Source organism: Acaromyces ingoldii (assembly GCF_003144295.1).
Source record: "Acaromyces ingoldii strain MCA 4198 unplaced genomic scaffold FA10scaffold_5, whole genome shotgun sequence".
NCBI lineage: Eukaryota > Fungi > Basidiomycota > Exobasidiomycetes > Exobasidiales > Cryptobasidiaceae > Acaromyces > Acaromyces ingoldii.
The window spans coordinates 750980-772949 of record NW_020290251.1 but is presented as its reverse complement, the minus strand read 5'-3'; the positions used below and the strand labels follow the sequence as shown (position 1 = coordinate 772949).

Below are 21970 nucleotides of genomic sequence, written 5' to 3'. Positions count from 1 at the left end.
TCACGGTTTTCTGTTCTGCCCGCTTTTATTTGCCCGTCGACCAATTGGCAACCCTAGCCACTGCCCAGAGAAGAGGGGTCCCGACTGCGCTGTGCACTTGACCCCCACTTCATAACTGGTGTGTGGCACCATATGTATCGGCAAGAGCGCGGGTTAAAATTTCTTCGAATTTTTGTTCTTGATCCCACAGAACACACTCACTAATCAAGTTCGCTTCCGCTCATTGTGCCGCTCAATTTTCGGGGAAGGGCTACAGCGATGGGCAAAAGCACATGCTGTGCGTCAGAAACTTAGGCGATTGAAGGGGAAGCGCAACCAGAGGGTCTGTGCTCCTCTCTTATCCGCTCATTCTGGGCAAGTAAGTGCAAAGCTGACGTTTCCAGCTAAAGTCAATTCCGGGTAGAAGAGAGAATGCGGAGTCCAGCCGGATGAGGGAACAAGCACTTCCTAAGTCACTCGGCTGCTCAGAGTGCGCAGTCCGTGCAAACATGTCCGCGGAGAGGGGGCCTTCCCTTCGAGCCCTTTATCTGACCTGTACTTTGCAATTTAGTTGTCGCTAGAGTGGCTAAAGTTGCATTGGAGGACTTTGTGCATGATCATTTGGTGCACGGAGAAGATTGTCTACCCTGATATAGCTCCCCATCTTATTGTTCTTCTTCTACCCTACTCTACTCTTCAAGAGGTCAGTGCAGTGGGGTGTTGGTACGAGGCTCTCTGAAGAGAAATACAGAGCGAGATTAAAGCGAAGAAGGAAGTGAGAAGGTAGCAAGCTGCTTTTGATGTTGTTTGATCTGTGAAGAGGAGGAATTCTCGGCTTTGGCTCAAGTCTAAGGCTCAACATTTTTGCCACAGAGGCACAATGGGGGAACGAGACCTGGGTCTGCGATAAGTGCAAAGCAACAGGAGGCCGGTCCCCCCACTCTGCAGCTTCCTTGTATGTGTTTTGTGAGATATGCAAATAGAGAAATTGGAAGAGAAGGGCCGTGCTTATAAATTCGGAGCTACGGAACACATAGTGGCGGCACGAAGAAGGTCTGACACTGCCTTGGCTCACTCGCTTTACAGTATGTCTTGCAGGGGACCGCAATGCGTTCCTGAGTGCTTTTTTTTTACTCTCCTATCTTGCATTCATTGATGGTGGCTCTTAACGATCTGCGGTGGTGCGACAGAGATCGGAGAGAGGCAACATCATTGAAGATGCAGTCTCAGCGATCTCGAACTTCGGTCACGCAGACGAAGGCTAAGTCCAAGAGACTTGCTAGAGGTTCAAGGCAGAGCTTTAGTTGAACATGAGTAAAGGCTTGAATAAGTTTCGGCCTGCCATTTTGAGGTCTGCGCATGCTAAAATCTCGTGTGTGAGGATCATCGTGGAATTCATTCGAAAACCCTAAACCTCCCAGGTCGCCAGGAAGACGACAATGCCCATATGTAGCATCCTTTAGGCTTCTGAGCGACTACAGCGAAGTTGTTTTCCGTCCCTGATTTTGTCAGTCGAGACAAAGTCAGAATTCTTGAGCTGCCAACGTGTGCTGCCTACAAAGGGCAGCCTACGATTCGGCGCCTTATTCTTATTTGCGCCCTGCCTGCCCCTCCGCAGACTATCCGATGACGATTGACTGCTTATTTCACCCCGCAATGCCTCACTGAGATATTTATTACATGATATGACAAATGCGCCGTGCCTACCTTCTCCACACTTTTGATTGCATAATCCAAGGCGTTGCGAACAGCGTATTTGACCCTTCCTTGTATGTTGCGAAAGACAAAGCAAGGAGAACTCAAAGATGCAGTAGTGTCTCTGTGCTCGAACTTCTTGTGTGAAAGGTGCCTTGTCTTCTCATTCCAATCACCCTGCACTCCTTCTTTCCTACCACTCCTTCGCCCCTTTCCCCTTCGACATAAAGAAAGCAGCATAAGCTAACATGTCCTCGTCTTCGCGTAAAGACAACAAGGAGCTCGAGTCTGAGCAGAAGAACATCAAGCTCAAGCCCGAGGAGCTCAAGGACACCGACGCCGAGGATGAGTTCAAAAGTGAAGGGGGCAAGTTCAAGAAGCAGCACAACCAGAGCGGCTCGGACCCGTCATCGCAGAGCGCAGGCATCGCCGGTGGAGCCAAGCCGACGAACGAGGACTTGGAAAAGGAGCAAAAGAGTACAAAGCTCAGGCCAGACGAGCTCATGGACACGGATGTCGAGGAAGAATACAAGGGCGAAGGCGGCAAGTTCAAGAAGAACAATGGCAAGTCGAAGCTCTGAGCATTCGCGGGCGCTTGCAAACATATATATGCATGCTATTTGAGTGACAGTGTCTTCTGCTTGGTCTCATGTGCCCCGCTGCGTTCATGACCTATATAATCCCCTCTCCTTCTCTGTCGTGGCAATAATAGAAACGCAAGTTCATAAGCCGCATGAGAGAGAGAATGTTGAGGTAACAATTGGAGTGACGCCAAGGTCCGGTGGTGGCCCATGCGAGAAAAAGAAACGTGTCTCGCTCTTCCCAAGCTTTCCTTCTGACAGACGCACATCGACCAGCTTGTCTTCTGGCGCGACAACTGACGAACAGCAGCTCTCAGCCATGTCAGACTTTGACGCTGCTTCCGTGCAGTCCTTTGCCATCGACCTGGCCAAGCGAGCGGGCAAAGTCATCCTGGACGGCTCTTCGAAGCGCTTTGCAGACCAGGCCACAGGTCAGCAGTCTTCCGCTGCAGACGATCTGATCAAGAAGAACACGGCGGACCTCGTGACAGAGGTGGACCAGGCCACCGAGGAGTTTGTCAAGGCCGAGATTAAGCGGCAGTACCCCTCGCACAAGTTCATTGGCGAGGAGAGCTGGGCGGCGGGGCAACAGAACCAGCTCGAAGACGCGCCCTCGTGGATCGTCGACCCCATCGACGGCACGACGAACTTTGTCACGGGTTTTCCCTTTGTCGCCATCTCCATCGGCATCACCTACAAGTCCAAGGCCGTCATCGGCGTCGTGTATGCGCCCTTTCTCGACACGCTCTTCTACGCTCGAGAGGGCGGGGGCGCCTTTGTGGAGTCGCCCCAGCATCGCCAGGCGAGGAAGCTGCCGCTGAATCAGCCGCTGCCGCTGCCGAGCCTCAAGCAGGCCGTCGTGGCCGTCGAGTGGGGCAGCGACCGCAAGCTGTCAACGATTGACAAAAAGACAAAGTTCTTTGCGAGCCTCTGCGGTGATGCCGACCAGGGCGTCGAGGGCGGCCAGATGGTCCGAGGTGAGTAGCCAAGGGACGATGACTGTGAGGGGCCCGATTCGCTGACAGATCAAACAGGCGTGCGCAGCATCGGGAGCGCAGCACTGAGCTGCTGTTTCGTCGCCGAAGGCTCCCTCGACCTGTGGCACGAGATCGGCTGCTGGATCTGGGACGTGTGCGCAGGCATCGTCATCCTCCAGGAAGCCGGCGGCCTCGTCGTGGGCGCAAAGCAGGACACCCTCGACAAGATCAAGGCCAACTCAAAGGAGCTGGGCACAGCCACGCCCGAAATCCTCCAGGGCAGAAAGTACCTCGTGGTGCGCAACACGAGTCCGCGCGAGGACCAGATCAAGACGGTCACGGCCTTCTACCAGACGATGGACGAGTGGAATGCTGCATAAGCTCGAGCGGCACGCAAAGCATGAATGAAGTCTGAATGCCATGAATTCTACTGCTGAAAATGGGGATATGGACGTTCTTCTATAGATGCTACTACCGCCTCTTGTTCTTCTTCTTCTTCTGCTGCTGCTCGCTGCTGCTTGTCTTGGACAGCGCTTTCCGCTCCACGGTGGGCGTCGTCGAGGTCCTCTTTGGCAGCGACGACCAGTAGGTGAGCATGGCAATGCCATTGCCAATTGCCAAGCCCATGCTGGCGCCGAGGATGGTGGGAATTGGAAACGCCTGCCATGCCTTGTCCCAATCGAGGAGCATGCCTGCCGAGCCGATGAAACCACCAAGGAGTGGGCCGTAGACGATTGTGCTCAGCAGCCTGAAGCGCTTTGCGCCTCGCTTGGTCTCGTCGGACGCAAAGGCAGCGGCGCTAAATGTGCTGCACCACTCGTCGACGTCGGTGCCCAGCAAGTGCACGGCGGGAAGAAGCGCGAGCGTGGCGAGGTAGAAGCTCGCGACGAGGCCATCGAGCGGGTTTGTGAGCAGCGGCGCACCGAGGAGAAAGGCGATGGCGAAGAGGGCGAGCATGGGCAGGGGCAGGGCAAACGAAGTCAAGGTGACGCCCTCCATCTGCTTGCCAATGCCGACACGCCTGCGCTTGAGAACCTCTTCCCGGTCGCCCCGGTCCATGGCCTCGGCCTCGTCCCACCAGCCCTTGAAGCGGGCGACGAACCAGCCCTGGGCGAGAAACGTGGCGGCGAGGGCACTCCTGTACGACCGGCGGATCCAGGCGGCTCCTGCCCTGTCGCTGGAGGGCAGGCCAAAGAGGAGCGAGAGGGCGGCAGATAGGTTGCGGAAAAAGGACTCGGAGCTACCGTCGAGCGCAACATCGGACAGCATCGAGGTGGCCAGCGGCGACGATGGCGGCTGCTCGCCCACGGTGGCCTGGGCCAGGGCAGAGGCCGACGACGTCTTTCGTGCCTGTCTCCAGATGAGGTGCGAAGGGAGAAGCCAGAGACTGAGAAGCACCAGCACCGTATTGACAGAGAGGAGCACAACGAGCTGAAGCGTGTGCGAGGCAGAGGCCAGCGCTGGTCCCTTGATGGTCTTGTCCCTCGGATCATCTGCCGCCGCTCCACCCGCTCCCACCTGTCCCTGCCTGTTCGCGCCTTGATTTGGAGTGGAGCTCGCGAGAGCACCGGCGGAGGAGGACGACGAAACCATAATTCCTCAGCCTTGAGGTGAACGTTTGGTCGTCCTTCGATCAGTGGTCGCGAAAAGAAAATAATGAAAGTCGGTGTCCTCTGAATCCTTTCTTCTCCGTGCCTTCTTTTTTTCCACACCCTCCACAACCAAAACCGCACGTAAGTAGTGTGCGGCAGACATTCTCACCAACGCGATCTTGGTCATGGCAAGACGATGAGCATCTCGTTCGCAGCGCTCCAGCCTCAGAGGGGCCTACAGCGGCTCGGCCTCTCATTTGGCCAGGGTGCGCTCCTCTGCCGACGAGGACTCCATACCAGCAGCGTCGTTGGCAGCAGTCAGCGAAGGGCGCCGCGCATGTACCGCTACGTCCAAGATGTCCACGGCCAGCTGTTTCTGCACGACACGGTGCCCAAGAATCTGACGTCGTGCTTCAAGAATGCGCAATTTCTCGACTTTTTCATCGCGCGTCTCCGGCCTAACCCTGCGTCAGCTATCGAGACAAGAACCTTGACGATTTCGGTCGACGACGAGGACGCATACCGAGGCCAGGAAGACGCAGAGGAGGACTGGACACTCGACGACGGCCTGGCAGAGGACGAGGCGTGCAGGAGGGCAGATGCGAGGGGTTACCACTGGGTAAGCCCATGCCAGGGCGAGCTCAACTTTGTCAGGTGCCATGGGAGCCCCGTCGTCTTTCGCGACCTGGTCAAGGATGACTCGGGCGAGGGTCTGGGCGGTGACAAGCTGAGATGGGCTGGCGGGTACCATGAACCGTTCCAGCCGCACAGACTCATGGTCGATGCGTGAGAGCAGGCGGCAAACATTGAGAGGGAAGGACTCAAGAGCTGACTTGTCTCATACGCAGAGCGACAGGATACGTTTACCACCCTTCGCCCACGCCGCCCCTCCGGTCAGCGCAGCGCAAGATGAGCGAGGGCAGAGAGAAGAACCCGTTTGGCGACTACAGCCTCCTGGCATCGGCCCTTGTCCTCGAGCGCCTGGCTTCATCGCTGGAGCTGGACCCCGACGCCTTCGAGCACGGCAAGGGCGGCAGCATCGAGTGGCGAGGCAAACGCTATGAAATGGGCGTCCTCTAGACCTTCTTACACATTGTACAGTACAGCGGTGGCAACCATGTTCATGAGAGATTGTATTGGGTTTGGCTCTTTTGATGCATTTTCTACTTTTGAACCAATGTTGCACCACCGCTCTGAGGACGAGAGAGATGCATGAGCTCATCTGGACTTTCCAAGCGCAGCGAAGAGAAAAGACTCACCATGACGGCCTCCATCTCCTTTTCCTCCCATTCCAACGCTGGCGTCTTCCAGAACCTCGCCGGGAGCTGGGTGACATCGTCTACCGCCTCGGGGTTGTCGCTTGCCATGAGACCGCCCTTTGTTTTCCCCCCATCGCCGCCACCGCCGCTCTTGCCCTGCGACGGGCTGGACTGCTCCACTTTGGACGGGTCAAAGTGGGGGCCCGACTTGAAGACTTCCTGGAAGTGGTCAAAGGACTTGGCAACTTCCTTTGGTGCCGCTGGGTGCGGATGAGGCGTGTGCGGCTCCGCTATTTAGAACAACATCTTTCCTAGTCAGCCGTTGCCGAGCAAAAACAGGAGAGCTAGAAGGAGGCTTGGAGAGAGGGAGAGAAGGAGCTGTGGAGCAGAGGGAAGACGTCCACACACTCACACGAAGACGAGCCGTTGTGGCGCTCCGGGAACTTGATCATGGGCTGGTGCACCCTCGCACGACGGACAATTGTTCGCAACATCCTTGCCCGTGTCTATCGTCTTCAGGCGGTGGAACTTGATGCAGAACGTGGACGTCAGTAGAGGTAATTGATGAGTGGCCACTGAAGGACCAGGCGCCCGTCCGGCTTGCCCGCGACCTTCCGTCGGCCGAGAATCAAACACTTCCTTCTTGCGATACACCGCACACAATATACACACAGTCAACATGAAAAAGCATTGAGTTGTACAATTCTTCGTGAAAAGGACGATGGGAAGGTGATGATGATGTGGTAGGAAACAAGGCAATTGCTACTTATGAACACCGCTATGCGAAAAGAGAGAATATGTTGGTGAGAGGGGTACAAAAGGTGGATGTGATAGGTGGGGAGAAATAGGCTAGACTTCAGAAGGGCTTGTAGATCTCCGCTTTCTTCTTGCCCATCCTCGTCGCTTTCCCTCGAGATCCTCGACAACCCACACGACTGTCATTGCCTCTCGAATCATGCCATCCCGATGCAGTGGCCATGCCTCTTCCTTTACCGAAGCTTCGTTCAACAGACTCGTGACACCGCCGCGCTGGACTTCTGCCTCCCAGTCGAGTTCCCCACCACAGACACATTTCCCCTTCGAGTTCATGATACCGCCCTCTCTTTCGATACACTTCTTGAAAAGTCGATGCCTCACTTGTCACAAATGCCCGTCTACCGCCACACGTCAAAGATCCTTGAAAGAAATGGTGGCTTAGAAACCGTGGACCTTGACGTCGGTCTTGTTAATGCCCTCCTCAATCCTGTTGGGTCAGAGGAGCGGGAGTCAGCAATGGACGAGGCCACAAGTCGCAAGAACAGCGCCACGCACAAGAAGGCACTGATCTTCTGCCTTTGGTCGCCCTGAAGCTGGATGACGTGGCCGAGCTCCTCGTCTTCAACAATGGTGCCGTTGCATGCGAACTCCTTCTTGAACGCCTTCAAGATCTTCTTCTGGTCATACTCTGTTGCAATGGAGCAAGAAGAAAGGCAAGGGTTGCATTCAGTCAAAATGAGACCTGCGAGACTCGAAGAAAGCTGGCTCTCACTCACCCTTGGGGAGGCCCTGAAGCGTCGTCAGCGTCTTGCGGCCGTTGCGCTGCTGAATACGGATGTGGATGTAGTTTTGAGCAGATTGCTGCTTTGGCTTCTTCTCAGCCTCGGTGGCGGCCTTCTGATCGGCACGGTGCTCCTCTTCGCCCGTGTCCGCGAAGGGGTCTGAGACAGGAAAAGATTTTGTTCAGCATACTATTCGAGAAGTGATATAAATAAGATGGAAGCACGTCTCAAAACAGATGACGCTGGAAGCGATTGAGAAGCGCGCGCAGGGAATGACTGCAAACGCCACTACAGGCATCGACCAGATTCCACATCCAATCCCCGCAGCATGCGACTCACCGTAGCTGGAAAGGTTTTGAATGTTCATACGAGGCCCGAGACTTCTTTCTTTTCGGGTCGATAACTGGTTAGAGAAGACTGTTCCGTGTGTTGTACGAAGAGAGTCGAGTAAGAGAGGAAAGCGGTGGGGGATGTCCTTTTTTAGAGGGGGCTGGTGGTGAAGAGGGGTGGGATCGGTTTCCGTCAGAGATTGCAAACTCTCGCCCTCGAATTGGTCGCGTGTCAGGCCGTATCCGTCGGCCGAGCGAGCCCTCTCCACTTACCTCTGGGCTTGATTTTTTTCCCTTCTCGATGACCTTAAATTTTCCCGCTCGCAAAGGCCTAGACACGCACGAAGTCAAGAGGAGAGCTACGATAAATTGGGAGACACGACGACGAGTCATACGATGGCCACGGAGGAACGAAGCGAAGCGCAGCAGGAACAGGTCGACGAAAATGGCCTCCTGCCTGGAGGATTCCACCCGTTCCGGCCCGTGCTGGGCACCAATGACTTCTCCAATGTCGAGACCAACCATGCGCGGCCACTGACCGACGCCGTCATCACGGTTCGCGTCATCAAAAGCTTTGCATATCGGTCCATGAAGGCACTTGTCCTGCGCGGAATCGATCTGACGAGCATGACCGTCGAGGAGCTAAAGGAGCGGTGCAAGGAAGAGGTGGGCAAGCAGCCGGCTTTCAAGGCTTTTCGCAGCGCCAAGGATCGCTTGGGTGAGTCGGAACTTCTCACCACGCTCTCTTACCTATAGCTGATGGGAGATACGACTGCGCGCATGCAGATACACTCAAGATCTACACTCGGGCTCATGGCGCCAAGACGACTAATCTCATCATCAATCTCGACCACACAGATTGGATTCTCAATGACGGTTCCAAGAAGCTCCAGGAGCTCGGCCTGGGTGAGTCTCCATCGCACAAAGACCACAGGCGACGTACGCTCACATGCTCACACGAAACGCTTGTATTAATTCATTCGAACATTTATCGCTATTCAGAAAACGAGGCAGAACTGAGCTTCTTCAACAGAGATGACTACGAGGAATTTCTGAAGGACCCCGAGACTAAGTGGTAGGGAAACGACTATATGGACAGCGCGACGGCAGAGCAAAGCATCATGTACTCTAGAGGCACACGCTTCACATCAATACAGTCACATCAGATAGAGACCCATGCGCACAGCATAGGTATCGATGCTATGAAATGATGCTGCTGCTGTTGCTGCTACTGATGTTGGTACAGTGTTGAGAGATGATGAAGAAGGGGATATATGGTTACAAGCTTCAATCCTAACGACCTCTTCCCCTGAAATTACCTCGACTCCCACCTCCTCGTCCTCTCCATCCTCGATCGCCACCTCCCCCACCGCCACGGAAGGGAGGCCTGAAGCCACCGCGCATGCCCCCTCTCATACCCCCACCACCACCACCACCGCCGCCGCCGCCACCGCCGCCGCCGTATGGTGGCTGGCCCCAGTTGGTATTTCCGCCTCCAAACTCGGCCGCGCCACTGTAATTGTAGTTGCTTCGATTGGCCTCCTCCTCGAGGTAGGATGCAGGAGGTCTCCACGCGTCCATCTCGTCACCCCCACCGTACTGATTCTCGCTGCCATACTGATTGAAAGGAGCTTGCGGTGGTTGTTGGGGAGGCGGCTGTTGCCAGCCGTAGGCGCTTCCGGGACCTCCTGGGCCTCCTTGGGCGCCTGCTCCGTACTGCTGTGGCTGAGGAGGTCGCTGACCATACAGAGGCATGTCCATGACACCCAGTGGCCTCGATGGCGGAGGTCCAGGAGGTGGCCCAGGGGGAGGTCCGGGGGGCGTCGAAGGAGAACCAGCTGGATTCGGGCTCTTGCCCGGGTTCAAGTTTGCCAGCAGCTGATCGACCAAGCCTGGGTTGTTCATAAGCATAGTTTCGAGCTGAGGCTTGGGCATCTCAGAGAGTGCATCGATGTTCTGCTGCTGAGCCGGTGTCGTCGTCTCGCCACCTCCTTTAATGGCCTTGAGGAGATCTTGCAGAGAGCCAGTTGACAGTGACGGCTGCTCGGGCGCCTTGGGTCTGGGCAGTGTACCTTTAAAAAGCACGGCAACGAGCAAGAAAATGTCCTTGGTCCTGCTCTGTGACTTGGGCCCAGCAAATTCGTCGAGGTTCATCAAATCGAGCCAGGTCGGGATAGGCGCGTCCCTGGGCAGGGCGGCAATGTAAAAGTCCTTGATGATACGGCCTCGGACGCTAGCATCGCAGGGCAAGACACCGTAGCGGTCGCGACGATGGAAGTAGGCGATCATTCTTTCGAAGGCAGTTTTATTTTCCTCCCCATTCGAGGGTACCTGGAGCTGGTGATGAGCAGCTGCTGTAGTGAGAACATCTGTCTCCAGAAACGGGTCGAGCTTCATGACGACAAGCTCGGTTCGGAGCGCAGTGCGGCTTTGCTCCAGATAGCTTGCTGCGGTTGGGCTAGGCAGTCGTCCTTCGATGATGGAGTGCGTCGAAGGGAAGAAAAAGCTCCAGGCCTGCGAGTCCGTACCTACTGCAGTGCCGCCCACTTGACGTGCTGCAACGGTGAAGATGCCCTCGTCAGGCATCGAAATGGCACCCTTCCATACAATTGGATTTGTCTCTTCGTCTTTCTCCTCTGTCAGATCGACATTCTCAGGCTCTGTCTGCTGGTTTGTGTCGTCCTGCTCTTCGGGCGCAACGCTGCCTGATTCTTCATGCATATTGAGGAAGTCATCGATGAAGTTGTCCATACCCTCTCCTGGCGCGTTTGGATCACCTTGCTCGTGGCCGTCATCACCTTCTGGTGCCTGCTCATCCTCGATTTCCATTTCTTCTCCTTCGACTTCCTCGTCTTGTCCCACGTCTTCTGACCCTTCTTGTCCCTCGTCTCGTTCGCCGTTCCACACCGCTGAAAAATCAAAGGGCGTCGATGGTGTCGCTGGAGGCTTCCCTGCTTGAGGGACTTTGGAGGGGGATCGCTCCTCGCTCGTCTGTTCTCCGCCTTCCTTTGCTGTCGTGTGAGTTGCGACGGTCGCCTCTGCTTTCTCCTTCTTGCTCTTTGCCTGCGCTCGCCTCTCCTTGGCCGCCCGTTCTTCTTGCTCTCTCAGCCGAGCTTCCCTCTCCTTTGCGAGGTGCGCCTCAGCTCCCTGGTCGTACTCGATGTCGACTTCTCCTTTGTGCGTAATCTTTCGAAGAGGAGCCTTTTCTTTCTTGAGGATGCTTTGCTCCAAGTTCTCTTTTCGCCGTCTCTCGACTTCTTCTCGAATCTTGTCGTTGGCCAGCTCGGCGTTGGACAGAGCGGCCAATTGTTTGGCCTCCAGTGCGCCCGACGATATACGCTGGCGCAGCGTCGTGTTGGTCTGGTCCTTGAGGTTGAAGATAAATGCCCTCAGCTGGTCCTTGTAGGCCTTGCCGGCCAGCCGAACCGTCGTCTGGGCCACTGGCTCGGCATAGCGATCGAAGAGGGCCTCTTCGAGCTCTTTTGTGTACTCTGCGGCCTCCGTAATAGGATCGCTGCTTTCTCCCAATGAAAAAATTGATTCAAATATGGCAGCAAACTGCTGCGTGGCATGCTTGCGCACTGCATCTGTCTGCGCTTTGGCCGACTTTGTCGAGGCTTGGCTCCCTCCGGTCCCAATGGAAGTCTTGCGAGCCGTGACTGCAGTGGGCGGCGAGCCTGCATTTCGCGCCGTGGGTGATTGAACTTTGTCGGGGGAGCTCCTGATCTTCTTTGATAGCGAGTCCCTCCTTGAGTCCGGGCTACCTTCCATCGAGGTTTTCCTCTTGTTCGTTGGCGCCTCTTCTCTGTTGAATTTTGATCTCGACGTTCGGTCTCCACTGCTGGCCTGTGTTTCGTCGTCGATAGCTGTTGAATGATGAATGGTCAGTCATTTGGTCTCCAATGCGCACTTTTGACGACCGAAATTCCACAGGAGAAGGAGCAGGACTCTTCGACTCGTTCTCCTTCTATTGACACGGTTTCTCAACACCCTCGGCCAAGCTCTGCTGTCATGTGGTACATGAGGCAGGTAGCCTGGCGACAGCGTGGAGAAAGAGATCAAGACATGAGTGGAGCCTTAGGCACTGTGCGACAAAGATGCTACAGTAGAAGGCCCAAGTGGGAGATCGGCGGGAGCAGGTGTCTATGTGCATTACATATGTATTGGTCCTGCCGCACGGTATACAAGAGGCGGGCCACGGTGCGGTTCAAAAGGTTCAGCAGAGAACGATGGTACTCACTTTTGGATATTCTTCCAGTACTCTTTGTGCATGACGGGCATCGATATTCAAGGAGCTTTTGGGCGTCACGTTTGGACAGGTCGACGCAACGAAAGTGGAACCTGTTTGTCGAATAATCAGCACCCACCTCCCATCAGGATTATAGCCATCTTGAATCACTCACCAGTCGCCACACTCTGCGCACCAGACCATGGGGGACCCGTCATCGCGACCCTTACAGACACAGTATGTCTCGGCGTCATCTTTTGCCACGTCTTCCTCTTCGTCGTCGTACTCGCCGCCGTCGTCGTCGTTGTTGCCCTCCTCATCTTCTCCTTCTCCCTCCTCCTCGCTCTCTTGCTCGCTCTCGCCATCCTCGCTATCGTGATTCTCAACATCACCCCCTGCGTCCTTTGCTTTTGGTGACTGCTCGCCATGATCCTTCTCCTGAGTCCCTTTCCGACCAGCAACACGTTTTGCGGTGGAAGTGCCACCCGCACTCCCGGTCGCCTTCTTTGCCTTCTTCGTCTCCGCAGTACCCTGGGTAGAGGACGGAGCAGCGCCGCGTTCCATTGCCAACGTGTTCATCATTTCCTCTGCCCGGACGCTAGGTTTCTTGGTTCTGGTGCTGTGGCGCGTCGCTGCCCCCTCCATCATGAACCAAGGTACAAGGTGTGAGATGCAGAAGCGATGATTTGGGATACTACACAACAGCAGCTACAGCAGCGGCAGTGGTTCAAGAGAAGAGGACGAGGCTGAGGCCCGTAGATGAATGGGATGCTTTGGGCAGAAAATCTTCTTTCGATGTCCTAGGCAAGAAGTAGGAAGGGGCAACTGCGTGCTACAGTCGATCTCCCTATGGCCGCTCCTCTCTCACACACTCTCTCTCCTCACTGGCTTGTCCTCGCCCGATACCAGATCTTCTGCTCGTCGTCGATGACCGGCAGTGGTGGATGGCGATAAAGGAAGCCGACCCACACGGGCTGGCTCAGCCGCGTCTAATAGAAGAATTTTGACCCGTACGACAAAAGGCACGTGATCATTGACACGTGGCTAGGAACTCCACCGATCGCGAGGCTTTTGACCAATGCGGTCAGCGCGCATGTTGGTGCAGAAATCGCAGTGCGAAGAAAGGCAAAGTACTTCAGTCCCAGCCAGCGCGCGGGCGCGGCGATAAAATTGTTGAGCCTAGGGAGTGCAGGGACGCGAAGACTGACCGAAGCCAGGACCTGATAGCAGGGAAAGGGAACCCTGAGATTCGAAGGGTAGAGATGTGGTGCGTGCGAACGAGCTGGCGATTGGCTGGATCAATTGAATAGCTTGTATGCCTCGATAGAAATTTTTGGAATGGCGATGGACGTGCGATGGCTGATGGAAGAGGCCAGCGCACGATGTGCGAAGATAAAACGACACGTAGCCGGGAAACATTTCTTTCCTCTTTCCACCACCCCCATCACCCATCCCTCCCTTCCACCTTGCTTTCTAGACGTAGCCTCCCCTACCTTTCCCCCTTAGATACATCAAAATGCCTCTCAGGGATTTTGACGCCAAGAAGTTCGGAGGTATTCCTCTGGACCAGTACAAGCCCGTTCCCGGCTTGACGCTCCAGTCGACGTCGCTCAACGCCGAGCAGAAGAAGCAGCTCCAGTTCAACATCAACCTGCTCCGTGACTCGATTGTCTTCTTCACGGCATCGGGTGCTGCCCACGGTGTCTCGGGCCACACCGGCGGACCATACGACATGGTCCCCGAGGCCACAATTCTCCTGTCGCTCTTCGAGAACGAAAAGGGCAAGTTTGTTCCCACTCTCTTCGACGAGGCTGGACACAGATCTGCCCTTGTTTACCTGCGATGTGCCCTGGACGGCCACATCAAGGCTGAGGACCTCCTCAAGTGAGTCTATTTTCCTGCTGGCTCGATTGACAAGGAGGAGCTGCTGACGCTTTTCTACTGCACCCTTCAGCTACCGTCGTGCACACAAGGAGGGCGGCCCACCGGGTCTTCCCGGCCACCCCGAGGCCCGCTTCACGCCCGGTGTCGAATTCTCCTCTGGCCGTCTGGGTCACCAGTGGCCCCTGACCAACGGTGTGGCCATGGCCAACCCTGAGAAGATCACGATCCTCCTCGGCTCTGACGGTTCGCAGCAGGAGGGCAACGATGCCGAGGCTGCCCGTCTCGCTGTCGCCCAACAGCTCAACATCAAGCTTTTCATCGACGACAACGATGTCACGATTGCTGGCCACCCTTCGCAATACTTCCCCGGTTTCTCTGTTGAGAAGGTAAACATTTTTGAGATGCCTTTCCTGTTTGCACTTGCTGATAATCTGTCTTCTTCCTTTTTTTTTCCACCTCCACAGACCCTCCAGGGACACGGTCTCGAGGTCTTCCACGCCGAGGGCGAGAACCTCGACTCGCTCTTCCCGGCCCTTATGAACACGCTGCGCGCAAAGGGCCCTGTGGCTCTCATTTCGAAGCGCCCCATGTGCCCTGGCATCAAGGGTCTCGAGGGCGAGACGCACGGCCACGATGTTATCCCCGTCGACAAGGCCTGCGCCTACCTCGAGGAGAAGGGGTACAAGGACGCTGTTTCGATCCTTCAGGGCCTCAAGCCCGACCCCAGCCCGCTTAAGTTCATTGGATCGAGCAAGGACAAGGGAGCGAACCGAAGCACCTTCGGCGAGGCTGTCAACGGTGTCCTCGACAAGACGAGCCCAGAGGAGAACAAGAAGAAGATTGTCGTCATTGACTCGGACCTGGCTGGCTCCACTGGTCTGGCTGCCATCAAGAAGAAGCACCCTGAGGTCTTCATTTCGTCTGGTATCTGCGAGCGCGGCAACTTCTCCGCTGCCGCTGGTTTCGGCTCGTACCTTCCCGACGGCGTCTACCGCACAGGTGTCTTCTCTACCTTCTCGGCCTTCCTCGAGATGTGCATCTCTGAAATCACCATGGCTCGCCTCAACTTCTCCAATGTTCTCTGCCACTTTTCTCACTCGGGTGTCGACGAGATGGCCGACAACACCTGCCACTTTGGCCTCAACAACTTCTTCGCCGACAATGGCCTCCAGGACGCCTACGTGACCCGGCTCTACTTCCCTGCTGACCCGCAGCAGATGACGGCCGTCGTTGAGCGTGTCATCTACGAGGAGGGCCTCCGCTTCATCTTCTCGACCCGTGCCAAGGTTCCCTGGATCACCAAGGAGAACAGCGAGGAGCGTTACTACGGTGCCGACTACAAGTTCGTCCCTGGCAAGGACGAGTTCATCCGCTCGGGCAAGAAGGGTGTTGTCGTCACTTTCGGCGACATGGTCTACCGCGCCGTCTCGGCCGTTGACCAGCTGCGTTCCGAGGGCCACGAGATTGCCCTCGTGAACAAGTCAACGCTCAACGTTGTTGACGAGGAGGCGCTCAAGGAGTACGGCTCCTACCCCTTCGTCCTCGTCGTCGAGTCGCTCAACGAGAGGACCGGTCTTGGCGCCAGGATGGGCTCTTGGCTGCTCAACAGGGGCCTCACGCCCAAGTACAACCACATGGGTGTCAACAAGGAGGGCGCCGGTGGTCTCTGGGAGCAGATGCTCGCCCAAGGCCTTGGATCTGACGACATCTACAAGAAGGTCAAGGAGCTCATGGGCTAAATTGGTGGCTAGAGCTCTTCGAGACTCTATATACTCTCTCTCGCCAATGTAAATGGGAATGACTAACGGTAACGATGGAATTGTGATATTCTTTGACTCGATTGCTGGATTGAGATTTCTCGCGCTGCCGGACGATCGCCATGGTGCATGCTACCCCGCATCTGCACTGGACAGCGATCCCGTCCAGCGAGAATTTTTGGCACACAAAGCAGCTGTAATTCTAATCTAGTGGGGGGCACTTAGCGTGTTGCAAGTCTACGTTTGAGTGGCTTCTCTTTTGCCTCGTTGTGAAAAAGTTGGAGAAAGGTCGTTCCTTGTCAATTAACGTCTTGGGTGACGTCAGTGTCCCGGCCGGTTCTGCTCATTCCTGAGTGCTTAGTGTCAGACCCACTCAGCGTACTGTACATACTCCGCGCAGCAGTGACCCTGCTCATTGACGATTTGCTAGCTCTCTTCGTCCAAGCAAGGACGCCTTTCAACACGTCGAAGGGAGAAAAGGGTTTTGCAACAGATAAAGAAGAACACGACAGCGGAGGAATCTGTTCTGCCATTTTTGCTTTCTCTCCACAAACAAAAGCGTCCAACGCCCGGAGAAGAGAAAAGGTAAAGATGTCAACCTCGAAGAAATTCAGCAACGACCAGGTAGGTAGAATCTCTTGCGCTATTGTTCCCTGCCGGCTGCTCAGCTCTTGTTGCCTTGCCTTGACAGATTCCAGACCTTAGCGGCAAAGTCGCGCTCGTCACTGGTGGCAATGGGGTGAGAAACTTGCGCAGCAAGCGTCTCGAGCTGCAAGCTGATCGCTCGTACGGATGTAACAGGGCATCGGCCTTGAGACGGTTCGACAGCTAGCTCTGCATGGCGCAAAGGTCTACATGGCCTCGCGCACCCAGTCCAAGGCTGAAGATGCCATCAAGGCGCTCAAGTCTGAACACAAGACGATCGGCGAGATGGAGTTCATCTCCCTCGACCTCAACTCCATCGACGCGGGCATCAAGTGCGCAGAGGAGTTTGCACAGCGCGAATCCAGGCTCGACATTCTCATCTGCAACGCCGGCGTCATGGCCGTCGACTACAAGCTGACAGAGGACGGCATTGAGCAGCAGTTCCAGTCGAACCACTTGACGCACTTTGTCCTTTTCCAAAAGCTCGTCCCGCAGCTTGAGCAGGCTGCCAGGTCCAGTGGTCACCCGAGCCGCGTCATCCAGCTGTCTTCGGTCGCAGTGAGCATCTGCGTCTTGTCTAGTATGCCGTCGACCATCGAGCTGACATTCGTCACAGCACAAGTTCATTACCTACAACCCCTTCCTCTCGCCTGACTTTACCAGCAAGCAGGCCGTCAACCGCAAGATGGGCCTATCTGAGCTGGGCAAGTACATGCGCTATTCGCAGTCGAAGCTCGCCGCCCTCCTCACGGCGCGTGAGATCAACCGTCGCTACCCAAGGGACCTCATTCGCGCTTCAGCCGTTCACCCGGGCTTTGTGGCATCCAACCTGTACAAGAACACGCCATTGGCCCCCTTTGCGCCCTATCTCTTTATTTCCTCTGCTGACGGGGCCTTAGCAAGCCTGTACTGCGCCACGAGCCCTGAGATCGAGCAAAAGAATAGTTGGTGAGCCTTCTCCACTGTCTTGTCAACAACGCTGCCCTTCAAATCATCTAACGCTTACGTCCGCCTTCTCCCTCCAGGGACCAATACAGAGTCTCGTACGCCCTTCCCAAGGACAGCTCCGGCTACTCAAAGAGCGACAAGCTCCGCACCGACCTGTGGTCCCTGAGCGAGGCTCTCGTGCGAGAGCACACAAAAGCGAGATCGTAGCTTGTGGCTTGTTAATTGATCCTACTACTGTGTCTCCCCCTTTTCTCTTGTGCTTGGCGCAGAATATTCAGGAACACCGAAAATATACCACACACACATCGTCTGTCAGGCCGCAGATGGATCTCCTCATGAAGCTGCTGAGCCCGGTACGGCTACGTCGTCGTACATTTTGCGCTCCAGACCGCGCGGTCGACGAAACGGAGCCGACGCCGGAACTCCGGCTCCTGTAGGCCTCACCTTGACGCGCACCCGATGTGCTAGATTTCAGGAAATTCACAGACTGGGTCTGGCTCGGAAGATTGCGAGAGTCCCAACGTCGTCTATTCTCCGTCGCATCGCGCCGGAGTTCCTCGTTCTTTCGCATCTTCAAATTGACAAGTCTCACGGGAGTATCAAGGAGAAGAATGAGAGGGAGAGGAGAGGGTGGTTGATGGATTTTAGTGTACCATTCCCTCAATGTTAATTGAAGCGAGCAACGCAAGCTAGTTGCGTTCGCTCTGCCGGTCTCAGGCCTACGGCTCCGCTTTGGAGGGACGAGCGATTTCATTACGTACAGAACCTGCAGAATCTACCTGTCGGTACGCGAATGCCCGAGTTGCACACCGGGAATGTGTGAGGAGCGGGACGGTTGCCAGGCACTTGAGAGCTCAGGTAGAAGAAAGGACATACAGAAGTACTGTACTTCTCTTTCAAATCGAATAATCTGTCGCCCGTGCAGAGAAGACAACTTTGTGAACCTTAGCTTTATCGTGGACGGTCGGCGGGCATTGAGAGAGGCGCTCTACACCGTACCCACGCCCGTCAACATCTAGCAGTGAGACAGAAAAACGAAGAGCCGAATAGGAAGACGTAACTTGAGTCATTTCCTGCTATCAACACGCTGCTGCGTACTGTCCTGTGCTCTTTTAGCATTCCGTCGGACTTCGGTGTGTTCTCGAGACGCTCCTGACATCTCCGTAGGCTCCTCTCGCTTCGACTCAAAGAGAACACTGTGGCTCGGTGATCTCCGGGCCCCTTTTCGCTACTTCCATCATTACTACCATTACCGTCAGCATCACCATCGCGATCAACCGTAGCTTCTTCTTCTGTCTTGTCCTTCTTCTCCGTTTTCTTCTTCTCCCGATCGACCGTCGGCTTGTAAGACAGGCAATTGGCCGAGGATACGATCCCCACTCGAGCTGTTTTAATTATTGCGCTGTCTGTCTCGCTGATTGGTGATCCGTGTGCTTACAAGGGAACCCGAGACACCGCCGTCGCCGTCTCTTGCAGAGCAGAGCACATCGCGCCGTCACTGTTCAAGGACCGATAATTCCGCCGGCCAATCGTCTCCGCCGTTCCTCTGCTCTGGAACCCCGGTGCATGGGTGTCGTTGTTGAACAGCCCCAGGTGACCATCGTCAGTGGCCCAAGCTGCCTACTCCTCGAAGATCTCCATTTCCTCCCACTACCACCACCGACACCCCCAGCAGCACGGTCTCGACACCGAGCAGCTCCCACGCAAGCACTGGCCAAGGAAGCTCTGCTCGCGGGTACTACTACTCAAGCTCTGCTGGTGCGCCTGGGGCCTCGTCCCAGGTGGGGTTGAGCCAGACCTACTTTGGCGAGCTCCACGACCTGGCCCATCTCTACCAGCAAACGAGCGGGGGACCGGCGGGGGCGCCGACGACTTCTTCCTCGTCTAGCGCGTCGCCTTCTTTGAATTTCCTCGACACGACCACCACTCAATATTCAATTGCGCCGCGCCCTCCTTCTTCTATCGCTGCTGCTGCTGCTGCTGCTGCCTCGTCGTCCTCGTCCTCGTCAGCACTTTCCTCTTCTTTCAACCCATCGTCGGCCACTCTATCCCTTCCTGGCGATTGGGTGCTGGGAGACCTTGCGGGCACTCCAACGGTCGCTTCCTCGTCGCGCTCCTCGTCGACATCTTCCTCGGCTTCGTCCTCGTCTTCGTCTGCCTCGGGAATCCCACCGCTGGTCGCCCTTCAGCGGAGAGCGCAACGTTTGTCCTCGTTCAGCGCCCTGCGGAGTGCCAGGATGAGCTCCCACCCTTACTATAGCAACACCAGCGGGCCCGCGGGTCAGGCGCAGCCCACAGCAGCGACGACGGTGCAGGCCGCGGGCGGCGTTGGAGCTGACTTTGCGGCGCAGCAGCAGCAGCAGCAACAACACCAGCAGCAGCAAGCAGCTTTTGGTGCTCATCCAATGCAGCAGGCTCACCAGTACCTCTATCGCGACCAACAACCCATACCTTCGAGCATGATGAACGCCCAGCAGCCCCACCACCACCACCAGCAACAACAACAACAACAACAACAAGATTTCAGCACATATAGCAGCAGCAGTACCGCTCAGAATCCTGCATCGAATCGTGGTGCTGTGGGCGATGCAAGCGGCGCCCACCGCGGTGCCAACCCGGCTGGGTACAAATGTCCCAACTGCAACAAGATCTTTGCTAGAGGTGAGCACAATCGTTTCCTTCCCTTTACGAAGACGTGCGTGCTCACGGATCCCTCTTGTACTGGTCCAGATGATCTTCTTCGTCGACACTTGGCTCGAGAGGCCCGTGCCGCAGCGCAGCCTTCGCTGGACCGGCAGAAGAGCTGCTATGAATGCGCTCGGAGCAAGGCGCGCTGCGACCTCGAGGTGCCCTCGTGCGGCCGATGCAAGGCGAGGGGAAAGACTTGCGTGAGTTGATCTTCTCGAGTCGTCGAGAGTAGTATATGTCAATGCAATCTTTGATGACTGACGGCCAGCGTGACGACGCAGGTCTATGGAGCGCGAAGCGGTAACCCAAATGTGCGTCGGCAGCCACAGGGCACGCCCTCCTGGCAGTCGGGCGGCGGCGGCGACGCGGTCTCGGGCCCATCACAGTGGAATCCAGGGACATTGCCCGTCGGGTCAGGCTTTGAACAATTTCCGAAGCCAGAGTACGGCTCCTCTGCAGACGAATACGACAGCAACGACGGCCGAGGAAGCTTCTCCGACTTTCGGAACCGGAGGACCCTCTCGACTTCGTCGAGCTCTGCAGGCTCGGCCAGCTTCGATCTGAGCGATCAGATGCATTCTCAACAGCAGCAAGGGCAGCAGCAAGGCTTTGGGGGATCACAATTTGAGACGGGCCCAGGTCTAGGTCCGAGGTCCGAGTCGCCTGCTTCCATGTCGACTGGCAATGCACAGAGAGGATTCGCAAGGACGGGCACGAGGGGAAGCATCGACACTTCGGTCGATCGGCGGGGGAGCGAATTCGACAACGAGGAGGGCGAGGAGACTCCCGTCAATCGGCACGGTGAAGGCCCTCCCGCCGCATCGACGTCTGACGAGGGCGACAGTAGTAGAACCGGAGCAATGGGTCCGCCGCTCATGACTCCCTCTCGCTTCCGCCCACTTGGCCAGGCTTCGACTTCGGCAGCGTCAGGGTACAGCGGTACGCAGGACTGGGCGAATGCACAGGCGCACCGAGCCGCCCTCGTGGGCAACCAGGGCATGGAGACGCTCGTCGGCACCAGTCAATACGATGCGAGCCAGACGAGGAGGCCCCAGATGCCCAAGCTTCTTACTGGCGAACGGATGCCTCGTCCACAGGGCATGTTTATGCCCGGCACTGGCGGTGGCATGAGCGGACGGCCCCTCTTCAGCGCTCAAGTAGACCTGTCTGGCTGGCTCGAGGAGCCAGTCATTCCATCGCCCCTCTATCGCATGGGTCCCAGCCTCTCGGCCCTTGGTGCCAATGCGCAAGCTTATATACCCACAACGCCCATCGCCAACCAGACTGGTGCAGGCACGACAGAACAGCAACCGCAGCAAAGACAAGAGGGCGACTCAATCATGTCTGAAGGTCAGACGAGTAACCCACAGGTGGCTGCCAGACACTGGTGGACCCACTCGTCTGCGCAGCATGACATAGAAATCACGCAGGGCGTGGCGCAGGCCTGCGCCGGTCACTTCACCCTCTACCCTTCCTTGATGGTGCTTCCCGACCCCACTTCGCCGGTGCCGCCGCTGTTCCACCGACCGTGGCTGGCACGTACCCGCCTCGAGACGCATGTTGCCTTGGCTCGCGCGAGGGTCATCATGGCCGGCCACCACGTCCGGCTACCGGCGAGCGAAGGCATGGTCTGGGAGCTCGTGGCAAACGAGTCCAAGTCCATTGTTGCCTCCATCGACTCGCTCGCCCACGGCTCCGATGCAGACGTCTTTGCCAGCACCTCTGCCCTCTGGTTCTTTGTCATTCTCCTCCTCATGTCGAGCGACCCAAGCAGCACGACACACATTCCCAACGATCTCATCGACTCTAGCCTCATTGGTCTCTCGCGCATCTCGCGGCTTCTGTCGCAGCGAATCCGAGCTTTGGAGGA

General features: G+C 56.4%; 10 protein-coding genes across 10 annotated transcripts; 6 read left to right on the top strand and 4 right to left on the bottom strand.

The window, feature by feature from the left end:
• Positions 1–1891: 1891 nt before the first annotated feature.
• FA10DRAFT_303307 (hypothetical protein) lies at positions 1892–2255 on the top strand (the record flags this gene model as incomplete). The annotated part of the gene is made up of 1 exon (XM_025525228.1): positions 1892–2255. Exon 1 carries the CDS (start codon positions 1923–1925, stop codon positions 2253–2255), a length of 333 nt encoding a protein of 110 aa, XP_025375531.1. The 5' UTR covers positions 1892–1922.
• A 288-nt stretch (positions 2256–2543) lies between these two features.
• Positions 2544–3677, top strand: FA10DRAFT_275934 (inositol monophosphatase). Its single transcript, XM_025523293.1, has 2 exons — positions 2544–3232; positions 3290–3677. The coding sequence occupies exons 1-2, from the start codon at positions 2575–2577 to the stop codon at positions 3610–3612; spliced, it is 981 nt and encodes a 326-aa protein (XP_025375530.1). The 5' UTR covers positions 2544–2574; the 3' UTR covers positions 3613–3677.
• Positions 3638–5047, bottom strand: FA10DRAFT_268530 (hypothetical protein). Its single transcript, XM_025522372.1, has one exon. The coding sequence runs from the start codon at positions 4823–4825 to the stop codon at positions 3704–3706; it is 1122 nt and encodes a 373-aa protein (XP_025375529.1). The 5' UTR covers positions 4826–5047; the 3' UTR covers positions 3638–3703.
• Positions 5021–5904, top strand: FA10DRAFT_232978 (hypothetical protein; the record flags this gene model as incomplete). Its single annotated transcript, XM_025518928.1, has 2 exons — positions 5021–5610; positions 5673–5904. The coding sequence occupies 2 exons, from the start codon at positions 5021–5023 to the stop codon at positions 5902–5904; spliced, it is 822 nt and encodes a 273-aa protein (XP_025375528.1).
• On the bottom strand, positions 5883–6602 carry FA10DRAFT_268529 (hypothetical protein). The gene is made up of 3 exons (XM_025522371.1): positions 6496–6602; positions 6084–6373; positions 5883–6017 (listed from the first exon to the last, which is right to left on the bottom strand). The coding sequence occupies exons 1-3, from the start codon at positions 6575–6577 to the stop codon at positions 5988–5990; spliced, it is 402 nt and encodes a 133-aa protein (XP_025375527.1). The 5' UTR covers positions 6578–6602; the 3' UTR covers positions 5883–5987.
• A 675-nt stretch (positions 6603–7277) lies between these two features.
• FA10DRAFT_233441 (putative translation initiation factor SUI1) lies at positions 7278–7988 on the bottom strand (the record flags this gene model as incomplete). The annotated part of the gene is made up of 4 exons (XM_025518949.1): positions 7278–7326; positions 7395–7527; positions 7616–7780; positions 7961–7988. The coding sequence occupies 4 exons, from the start codon at positions 7986–7988 to the stop codon at positions 7278–7280; spliced, it is 375 nt and encodes a 124-aa protein (XP_025375526.1).
• Positions 7989–8346: 358 nt separating this feature from the next.
• FA10DRAFT_254443 (hypothetical protein) lies at positions 8347–9343 on the top strand (the record flags this gene model as incomplete). Its single annotated transcript, XM_025519729.1, has 2 exons — positions 8347–8668; positions 8737–9343. 2 exons carry the CDS (start codon positions 8347–8349, stop codon positions 9027–9029), a joined length of 615 nt encoding a protein of 204 aa, XP_025375525.1. The 3' UTR covers positions 9030–9343.
• FA10DRAFT_303300 (hypothetical protein) lies at positions 8774–13129 on the bottom strand. Its single transcript, XM_025525227.1, has 3 exons — positions 12354–13129; positions 12191–12291; positions 8774–11816 (listed from the first exon to the last, which is right to left on the bottom strand). The coding sequence occupies exons 1-3, from the start codon at positions 12824–12826 to the stop codon at positions 9244–9246; spliced, it is 3147 nt and encodes a 1048-aa protein (XP_025375524.1). The 5' UTR covers positions 12827–13129; the 3' UTR covers positions 8774–9243.
• Positions 13130–13610: 481 nt separating this feature from the next.
• On the top strand, positions 13611–16037 carry FA10DRAFT_303299 (thiamine diphosphate-binding protein). Its single transcript, XM_025525226.1, has 3 exons — positions 13611–14062; positions 14133–14448; positions 14527–16037. Exons 1-3 carry the CDS (start codon positions 13695–13697, stop codon positions 15799–15801), a joined length of 1959 nt encoding a protein of 652 aa, XP_025375523.1. The 5' UTR covers positions 13611–13694; the 3' UTR covers positions 15802–16037.
• Positions 16038–16129: 92 nt separating this feature from the next.
• On the top strand, positions 16130–17531 carry FA10DRAFT_268524 (NAD(P)-binding protein). The gene is made up of 4 exons (XM_025522370.1): positions 16130–16443; positions 16511–16558; positions 16621–17022; positions 17081–17531. The coding sequence occupies exons 1-4, from the start codon at positions 16411–16413 to the stop codon at positions 17414–17416; spliced, it is 819 nt and encodes a 272-aa protein (XP_025375522.1). The 5' UTR covers positions 16130–16410; the 3' UTR covers positions 17417–17531.
• Positions 17532–21970: the final 4439 nt, after the last annotated feature.